The sequence below is a fragment of the Solanum tuberosum genome, unplaced genomic scaffold, assembly GCF_000226075.1.
Source record: "Solanum tuberosum cultivar DM 1-3 516 R44 unplaced genomic scaffold, SolTub_3.0 scf00114, whole genome shotgun sequence".
Taxonomy (NCBI): Eukaryota; Viridiplantae; Streptophyta; class Magnoliopsida; order Solanales; family Solanaceae; genus Solanum; species Solanum tuberosum.
In genome coordinates, this window is record NW_006239038.1 from 75,573 (window position 1) to 86,342 (window position 10,770).

The 10,770-nt window shown below is 35.2% G+C and overlaps 2 protein-coding genes across 2 annotated transcripts; one reads left to right on the plus strand and one right to left on the minus strand.

Moving 5' to 3' along the window:
• The first annotated feature begins 549 nt into the window (after positions 1–549).
• Positions 550–3,090, plus strand: LOC107057764 (receptor-like protein 12). The gene has a single exon (XM_015309721.1). It carries the CDS (start codon positions 550–552, stop codon positions 3,088–3,090), a length of 2,541 nt encoding a protein of 846 aa, XP_015165207.1.
• A 100-nt stretch (positions 3,091–3,190) lies between these two features.
• On the minus strand, positions 3,191–9,815 carry LOC102592015 (uncharacterized). The gene is made up of 9 exons (XM_006349713.2): positions 9,601–9,815; positions 7,533–7,755; positions 7,376–7,428; positions 7,219–7,255; positions 6,184–6,255; positions 4,909–5,013; positions 4,271–4,427; positions 4,069–4,145; positions 3,191–3,596 (listed from the first exon to the last, which is right to left on the minus strand). The coding sequence occupies exons 1-9, from the start codon at positions 9,714–9,716 to the stop codon at positions 3,531–3,533; spliced, it is 906 nt and encodes a 301-aa protein (XP_006349775.1). The 5' UTR covers positions 9,717–9,815; the 3' UTR covers positions 3,191–3,530.
• Positions 9,816–10,770: the final 955 nt, after the last annotated feature.

Here is a 10,770-nt window from a genome sequence, read left to right on the forward strand (position 1 = left end):
CTAAATATATGATGATCCTCACCTTTCAGGCAACGAAAACTTGAGTCTATTTCGCGATGACTCCTCACTTATAGGCATGAAACGATTTAAATGGACTGAGATGTAATAATTGTTGTACATCGTCATAAATCGTTATCCTTCCATGCAAGTCGTTAGAGGCGGATACAGACCAAAAGCAACGGGTTCTGATCCACTGAATTCAGAATTTTCAAACATGAAACATAAATATAATATGGTAACAAAATATTTAAATTTGAACAATGTTTTAAATGCTAAAAAACATTAAAGGTTGAACTCGTTAAGTTTAAATCTCGGATGCATTTCTGGTATGACAAGTTGTCGTTCAAGAAGATATCTTCAACACCTATTAAGGTAATCATCAATTGGTCTTAGAATATGTAAATTTGTTCATAAGAATTTTAATTTTCAATTTATAGTTCAGTCAAAGTCCAGTATTATCAAACACACAGACCTTCTCACTATATATATTTGTGTAGCCTTTTCTTGATTTTCATTACCACCTTTCTCTAAAACACTTTGATGCTAAACATGGGGTCTGGCCAATTCTCATTTCTGCTCTTTCTCTGTTTGCTTTCTTTTTCTTCATCCATACCTCATCCATGCCGCAAAGATCAAAGTATTTCCCTTCTAAAATTCAAGAAAACGTTTACTGTAAATTCCACAGCCTCTGATTCTAATGTCTGTGAAATATTTTATGGTCAGAAGCCATATCCAAAAACGAGTTCATGGAACATGAGTATAGATTGTTGTTCATGGGATGGAGTCATATGTGATGAGATGACTGGCCATGTCATTGAACTTGACCTCGGCTGCAGCTGTCTCGTAGGAAAGCTTGATTCCAATAGCAGCCTTTTCCAACTCTCTCATCTCCAAAGGCTCAACCTTTCTGTTAATAACTTCTCTCGTGTGGATTCAATTCCTCTTCAGTCTCTAGATACTATTGATTTGCGGTCCAATTTGCTTCAAGGTTCACTACCTATTCCACCAATTTCCACGAGATTCTTCCTCATAGCCCATAATAATCTCACTGAAGAAATTCCTTCACATATTTGCAATTTGAAATCATTGGTAATGCTAGATTTGGCGAGAAACAACTTGAAGGGAGCAATTCCGCAATGTTTGGGTAATATCAGAAGCCTCAAAATTCTAGATATGCACAACAACAAACTTTCTGGGACTCTTCCAACAACTTTCAGCAATGGAAGTTCACTTAGAAAACTCAACTTGCGTGGAAATAAACTAGAGGGGAAAATTCCCCGATCTTTGGCCAATTGCAAAGTGTTGCAAGTTCTTGATCTAGGAGATAATCATATCATTGACACATTCCCTATGTGGGTTGGAACTCTTCCAAAGCTTCATGTTTTAAGCTTGAGATTGAATAAGTTGCATGGACCCATTAGAACTTTAAAAAATGAAAACATGTTTCCTGATCTTCGAATTATAGATCTCTCTTACAATGCCTTCACAGGAAATTTACCTACGAGTCTGTTTCGACATCTGAAAACCATGAGAACAATTGATCCATCAAAGAAGAAACTAACATACCTTGAAGACTATTATTACCAAGATTCTATTATAGTCATAAGCAAGGGATATGAGATTGAACTTATCAAAATTTTGACTGTTTACGCCTCTATTGATCTTTCAAGTAACAAATTTGAAGGACATATTCCAAGTATCATGGGAGAACTTACTGCACTTAAGGCGCTGAATTTCTCTCATAATAGATTGCAAGGACGTATACCATCATCACTTGGAAATTTATCTTTGGTTGGATCATTGGACTTATCAGTTAACCAGCTTTCGGGAGAGATACCAAAACAACTTGCTTCTCTTAAGTATCTTGAATACTTCTTCACATCAGAAAATAATCTCACTGAAGAAATTCCTTCATCTATTTGCAATTTGACATCACTGGTAATACTAGATTTGGCGAGAAACAATTTGAAGGGAGTAATTCCTCAATGTTTGGGTAATATTACTGGCCTCGTGGTTCTTGATATGCACAACAACAATCTTTCTGGGACTCTTCCAACAATTTTCAGCAATGGGAGATCACTGAGGAGCCTCAACTTGCATGGCAATAAACTAGAGGGGAATATTCCCCGATCTTTGTCCAATTGCAAAGCGTTGCAGGTTCTTGATTTAGGACATAATCATCTCAACGACACATTCCCCATGTGGTTGGGAACTCTTCCAGATCTACAAGTTCTAAGCTTGAGATCCAATAAATTGTATGGGTCCATTCCACCGTCAAGTGTTGGAAGTATGTTTCCTAAGCTTCGAATCATAGATCTCTCTTACAATGCCTTCTCAGGAAACCTACCTACGAGTTTGTTTCAACATCTGAAAACCATGAGGACAATTGATCCATCCAAGACGGCACTAATTGATGGTTATTATTACCAAGACTCAGTAGTTGTAGTTACAAAGGGATTGGAGCTTGAAGTTGAGAGAATCTTGTTTTTGTACACCACTATGGATCTTTCAAACAACAATTTTGAAGGACATATTCCTGATGTTATAGGAGATCTCATTGCGCTTCGGATGCTTAATTTTTCTCATAACAGATTGCAAGGTCATATTCCATCATCACTTGGAAATTTATTTGTAGTCGAATCATTGAACCTTTCATTTAACCAGCTTTCGGGAGAGATACCACAACAACTCGCTTCTCTTACATCTCTTGCGGTCTTAAATCTCTCCCACAATCATCTACAAGGATGCATCCCAAAAGGACCTCAATTCAATACATTTGAGATCAATTCATATGAAGGTAACGATGGATTATGTGGATACCCTTTTCCTCAAGGTTGTGGAAGTAGCAGGATGCCAGAGACAGAAAACACAGCATATGTTCTGGATGAAGAAAGCAATTCTACATTTCTGAGTGAATTTTGGAATGGGATTCTCATGGGATATGGAAGTGGACTTATTATTGGATTCTCCATAGCATCTTTCATGCTTTCGAGTCGAAATTCCAATTGGCTTTCTAGGATTGCTGAAGAACTTGAATACAGAATCGTTATGAGAAGGCGAAAGAAGAAGCAAGGCCATCACAGAAGATGAAATAATTGAATTGGAGTCGTGCTAGAATCTCTCATAGACTCATAGCCATATTTAAATTTCTCAACATTGTAAGAAACTAAATAACAAAATTCCCTTTTGATAAGAAAAACAAAAACAATCTCTCTCAGCTTAATATTCATGTCAAAATATCTGACATTGAGTGTATGAATACATAGTCTGAATTGTCCAAAATACACAAAATATTTAATCGGATATGCTCGTATAGGATACTCAAATAAACACGTATCCATACGTACCCGTTCCCTAGTCCAAACAAATCGTACAACTTCCTTATACATATATTATATCCTCTATAACTAACTAGTTGTCTGTCTACCCAATAATACATACATCAACCAACAAGATATTGGCTTCATACCATGTTAAATGTACAAACTAACAGATCCTCTTTAGTCTGGAAGTGAAGTAGCAAAGGGAAATTATAAATCCAAGGACATCAGTATCATCTGTTCTTTTGATAGAGACGATGAGTCGGCTTCCACGATCTGCATGGAGTGATAAGAGTAAGTCATAAGACGCGACACGCCTTTTGTTATACATCAAGAGTTGATTGTCAACCAAACTAAGATAAGTTGAAGTAAAAGATTTCAACAGGATTTAAGTTATACATCACGTGTAAAGAAATGTTACACCGTCAATTTAATTTAACAGGTTGTTGTAAGTTATCACTCTATTTTCCAGGTTATCATATCAGATCTGATATAAGAAGTTTCATGAAGAGCTACCTCGTTTTAAAGGTCTACTTAGCACTGACTTCAACTCTTGGGATGATTAGGAGAGATGCAATGCAGACATTAAGACATCCAAAATAAAAAAAAACACAAAAATGAAAACAAGCATTCACTTATCAAAAAAAGAGAAAGAAGAGCTGATGAAGGACGATCATCCACATAAACAGATCTCACTAAGCAATAGCAATAAGATGTTCCGGTTATGGAAAAACAGATTGAAGCTAACCTTAAAGCCGGTTTTTTTGTATAATTCCTGGCCAGGTATGTTGTCTGCATTTACATGAACAAATAGCTGCTTGAAACCTGCTTGGACATGCAAAAATAAGATTAGACATAGTCAGCGGAAATTAATTACAAGGGATGGCAATTCTGAAATGGTAGATCATAATGAAGAGCACATTAAAAAGTTTAAAGCTGAAACAAGATACCTTCTAACGCGGCCTTATCAGCAGCCAAATGTATTATATTTGAAGCAATACCCTGACGTCGAGCAAACATTGCAACACAAACATTTGCAATGTATGCATATTTATGCGAATCAAAGGGTTCTTGATGTGCCATGACAACTGATAACCTTTTGATTTCCTGGAGACCATGAGAGGAAAAGGAATTCAGCAGGTTCAGCAAAATCTAGTACACACATTTACCTCCACTTCAACAGAAGGAAACAAAGTACAGTATAAGCTTTTCTTCTTCCTTTTTCTCCTATTGCAGAATTGAGACCTTACCCCTACCTTGGGAGGCAAAGAGGTTGTTTCCGATAAACCTCGACTCAAGGAAAAGCATATCAAAGCAGATTGAAAAGGAAATAACAGAAGTGAATAAATTGTGGCAAAATACTATAGAATCAGAAAGTATGACGAAGCATTCTAAAACGGAATAGTAACTACAACAAAAATAAATGCAAAGATGTAGGCATCCCCATTTTTTTAGACATAGCAACATATGCAAAGTTGCAATATAATCAAATTCCACTAGTCCAGGCCAACAGTTTAGTCCAATCACAGAATAAATGAAGATGCATTTAGAAATCAACATTTATCTAAAAGTTTGCTTAAGTTGGTACCCCTGGGTATCTCTCCCTTTGTACAAATTTCCGGATGGACAGGTCCAACGTTCCCACTACACTGTTAAGTACTGTTCTTCTAACATTCTTCTCTTCCTTTTTGACCTGAAACATTTGAAGGCTGAGGAATATCCAATATAAATATCAAACTTGAAAGAATAAATATCACACAACAATCATCTTACTTACATGAAGGAAAACATCAAATTCTAAAAGAATGAATATCACATAACAATCATTTTAAGTACATAGCAGAAGCTCTTAAGCATGTTTGAAACTCAAAAAGACATCAAATTTTGCAGAAAGTAGAACTTGTTAAGAGGATTTCAGCACTTGAAGAAGCATCAGGCCACTGGCACAAAGTGGTGAAGTTTAATTGCTCACACCTCACGGGAGTACAAATCTTCTCATCAAAATTCAAAATGCACAGAAACAATTGAGCTTTTTATCTGATAGGTAGTCTAGCTGGTTCATGCTTTAAACAGAATTTTATTTTGCAGTTCTCATGTTACTTCCTAGCAGGAATTCATCGACAACATCCAGCACAATCTATATGTATTCATTCTCACATTGGATGAAGGAATCGCTCAAAGGAGCAGATCCATTACCTCCTGTGTTTCCTATCTGCTGGAAACATCCAAGACCTAAGTGCTTTTACAATTCTTAAATCAGAAAATAGGTGTTTAATTCAGAGGTAGTTAACTCATGTCCGAAAAGGAAATTAGTGAACACTTACCCAAATAGCCTGAAAAATGTTTCTTTAGCTCCAGATAATGTAATATAAGACACTTAAGTACTCAACAGCTTAATATGACATGAAGAGGCCTAGCAAAGGCCGCAGGAAAGTTGTTAGCATGGTTTGTCAGTCTTTATGCATTATGAAGCAGCCCCAGTTGTGTGAGGTTCTTAGATTCCTTCAGCTTACGAACCAATACCCAAGTCACCAACTTTTTTGTAGCTATTTGCACATAATAAATCAGAACTGTGACTAGCACTGGCTATAGAGAAACTAGAGATGAGTCCCAATCATTTTTTAAAAATCTTCATCATTACTTTTTACCGCTAAAAATAGAACCTTAGATACTAATAAATTGGCACAGGCGAAAACGGATTAGATACAAGGCACTATATTTGAAATCAATGGTAAAATCAAAGCAATTCTGGAAGTTAGAGAGCCATCTAAATCCAAATCAACTATGATTAACCAGTTGCAACTTGTGCATACACAACACTAAGGAAGACCAGGGAAATTGTCTAGAAGCCACTAATACGTACCGCAACAAAACAAAAGCACTTCAAGCAATTTCCATCCTGACCAGAACATCTTCTCTTTAATGCATAAAACTCCTGCACACAAATAGTGGAACGAAAAGAAAAGAAAATAAAAATGAGGGTTTAACGAATATGAGCGGTAGAAACTAGAGCAACATATGATGATCAATATTTATGTAAACGGAAGAAGAACACCATCACAAAGGTGTTGTTGCTAGTACCAAATATATGTCATTTGCCAAATTTGAACATGTCTAATTAAATGCAAGCTCATCAACCACGTGAAACACCTTTTCCCAAAATTAAAACTACAACTGCTGTCCTAATAACAATCCTAGAAAAATACAATATCATTTATGGCATTGAGCTTAGATGTTAAATGAGACCTATAATCCCAAATGATAAATATACACTATTCAAAGTAGGCAAGGATCTGTTTTTGCTCTTTTGTCAATTGTTAATACTAAAAGTACAGAAGTCACTAAACCAGTGCCGGAAACATGAATATGCAAGCTCATAATCTTACATGTGAATTTTTCCTAAAGCTTTAACAGAAACAAGCTTCTTCCAGCAGAGAATAGAACTTCCATTTGTCTTCTACTCCATGTGTTGAGCGCTTTTTGCCTTGCTTAATGTGCGCTTTGCCATTAAAGTGCGCATATTATTTACGTTTTATGCTTAAAGCCCCAATAGACCTTAGAGTTTTTTTGCATTTTTTGCTTTTGATAACATTGTATAAACCTCAAGCTGTCATGAGAAGAATAAGTCTTGGAGCTCTCACCCTATATGTGTTTCACTGATAAACATGTGAGGGCCACTGAACTAATTACTAACTGGCCAGCCTAAAGATATAGATTAAAGTTATGATAGGACAGACCACTGTGGGAAAGCCATGAGACGGGGAAATATTTTAAAACAACTTAATGTCATTCTACTGAGTTGTAGGGAAAAGGGGGGATATATTAGATGGTAAGATCTCAACTTCAACAAATAATATTTTAACTGCTAACAAACAAAAAGTTTTTTACTGCAACTCACCTGTTCGGCATACTTTCTTTTATATGCATCAACATGCCTAAAATTAGCAAAAGTACAGTTAATATTTACCATATAACAACTCAGACTTACATAGAGAAAACAATTTTTAAACTAATCCTAATTATAAGAGGGATAGGTGATATGTGTGAGCTCCAACCTCATATAGGAGACAGATTCCCAATGAGCTTCTGCTCGGAGCCAGGCTGCTGTCTGCCATTGACAGTAAGACAGAGGAACAAGAAAATCTGAAATACATTTAGAAAGAGTAACAAAGGATAGCCATGAAATTATTCTTTAAAAGCAGCAGAACAAACCCAATATTCTTCATCCAGCACGACCTCACGAGCAATGAAACGACCAAAGGTTCGCCTTTGCAATCCAGAGTACCCATCATCAGTTTGCTGAAGCCGGTTAAAAGCTAGCTCAGGTAACTTTGCATTGTCCTGCTTTGACAGGGGTGAGTGCCTGATTCTTTGGTCTTTATTGCAATGTACTTCAATATTTTTCCATCTATCATATGAAACGGGAAAAGCCTCCCTGGGAGCAGATTGGATACCATCAGAGAGAAGAAATGCAGAAGTTACATGGTATTTGAGATGCCAAAAAGAAATATAACTCAATAATCTTGTCTTTCATAGGGTGAAAAAGAAGATACATTTAGAATTTAAGTTTCTTTCTGGCATGTTCTTGACGATAACATTATCCCCATGAACAAATTTAGAGTTTTTTACCTTCATTATGCAATTGTTCAATAATGCATCGAACTAGTATCAAGCATTTACACAAATTGTCCAGCACAAAACCTTAATTTATATGGAAACACAAAAGAAAAGAACTTTATTACCATTCTGTTTGTAATCTGGTTAACCACCCCCGCCCCCCACAAAAAAAAAACCAACTTTATACACTACCAATCCTTTAAAAAAGTACCAAGGTTAAGAAAACCATTAGCTTCATATATATCCCACAAATTTGATTTCGTTATTAAGTTAACTCCAAACTAGCTTGGGTACTCTATATAAATCTTCTATGAATATTCAACTCCACTGGACTCATTTCATTCAGAATTATAAATAAAAGAACCAACTTCATTTACATGCAACCCTTTGAAGGAATACCAAGTTCAAGAAAGCCATTAGCTTCACATATATCCACCAATCCAATTTGAGTATTGAGTAAATCCCTAATTAGTTTAGTCAGCTATATAATTCTTCTATATCTATTCAACATTTCTACTCCACCTGATTTATTTCATTCAGAATCACAAATAAAATTACATGCAACACTTTCAAGGAATACTAAGTTTGAGAACACCAGCTTCATATATATCCACCAATTCAATTTCTGTTTAAAATAAATCCCAAACTAGTTTTGGTCATCTATATAAATCTTCTATTTTCTATTCCACATCTCCACTCCACTTCACCAACTTCCTCCTGAATCACAAATAAAAGAACCACCTTTATGCAACCCCTCAAAGGAATACCAAGACTAGATTTGAGAACACCACTAGCTTCATATTTATATACACAGCAATCCTATTAGGGTATTACGTAAATCCCAAACTAATTTGGGTCAGCTATCAACGGGAGCCTTGGAAGCAACAGTAAAGTATGAAGTTGTCTCTCTGTAACCTATAGGTCCTGTGTTCAAGGTAGGCTGCCTACATCACAGTTCACACCCCTTAGGATGCAGCCCTTCTCTGGACCTACGTGAATGCAGGATGCTTAATGCACCGAGTTGTCCTTTAGTTGGGGTCAGCTACATAAATCTTCTATATCTATTCCACATTTCCACTCCACTTCACAAACTTCTTCCAAAATCACAAATAAAAGAACCACCTTTATGCAACCCCTCAAAGGAATACCAAGATTGGATTTGAATACACCACTAGCTTATACACAAAAATCCTATTTGAGTAGTACGTAAATCCCAAACTAGTTTGGATCAGCTATGAAAGGGAGACATGGAGCAACAATAAAGTACAAAGTTGTCTCTGTGACCTACAGGTCACGCATTCGAGCTGTGAAATCAGACACATCACACCCCTTACAGGCCTTCTCTGGACCTGCATGAATGCAGGATGCTTAGTGCACCGGCCTGTCTATTCCACTCCATTGAACCCATTTCAGAATCACAAAATAAAAGGAACAAAAAAAACCCATTAAGCTCATATACATCCATCAATTTGATTTGGGTATTCAGTAAATCAGAAATTAATTGGGGTCAGCCATATAAATCTCCTATACCCATTTCATTCAAAATCACAAATAAAAGAACCAACTTTATTCAAGTAAATCACAAATTAATTGAGGTGGGGCTAAGCAAATACTCTATATCTAATCTATTAGTAACAAATTCCAAACAAAACATCATATTTACCTGCTAAAAATGTCGACAACAACAAGGGATTCATATTTCCCTTGTTTAGAAAATACACAAGTGAATTGAGGTTGTTGAATCTTGAACTGAGGCAAGAATACACTTCTCAGCTCCATTTTTTTCCTTCTTCTCCCTTTTTCTTGTTGAATCACATGAGAAAAATTCAATCTTTTTGTTCTGTAAGGGCATAAAATGCGGAAAATCAAGAATTGAAATGGTCAACAATATCCAACTTTATCCACTTTCCTAATTTAGTAGGGTTCATTTTTGGGTCCCACAAAATGATATTTTAATCCAATCAATCCACTTTATTCCCAAAAAAAAAATTGATTTAATATGTCAGTATTAGGTAGTTAACCACATAAAAAATGTTAATTTTTATATCTTATTGAGGAAAATGTATATAGTTAAAGAACACAACATATTTTATGTGATTAACTTAACTATCTAATTATAGACGAATGAGAATTGAGAACACACGAGAAAACACTATCAAAATTTGAATTGAAAGTGTCTAATTGGAATATTTTATTAGAAGTTGAGGTGTTCGGTTAGAATAAGACTTAGTTCATATGTCTAAATGAAATACTCTAACAAATACAAAGATTTGGTTATGTAATAAGTCGTATTATTAGATCGGGTGCAGCGTGATGAGATTGCTTTTTTCCAATTAATTTTTTTGCTTTTGAATTATTTGAGAATAATAAATCTTCGATAAAGAGTATTTCCCTTGAAGGGAACATATGAAACATATGTGACATAAATTTGAATTAAGCGAGTAATAAATGGTATTTGACGAAAATAAAAATAGCAAAAATTGAACTTACGGGAAAGTATAAATTAAAAAAGAATTTAGAAAGTGTTTAATGTAGGCATCATTAAATTAAAAAAATTATATTATATATAATATATTCATATAAATCAAAATTTGCTTTTTATAAATATAATAAATTAAATACTAATATTAAAAGGTAAACTAAGTCTGTCTAATTTAGCCTGGTCTCTCAAGTTTTTATTTAATTTTCATTTGATTCAATCAATTCATATGTTAACCAAAACTTAAAAGGCAAAAGAGCCATCAATAAAGCATTGGATCGAACTCTTCTTTGGTATCAACGTAATAGCTATGACTAGTCATCAACTTTCGGAAAAGAGCCAGAAGAAAGAAAA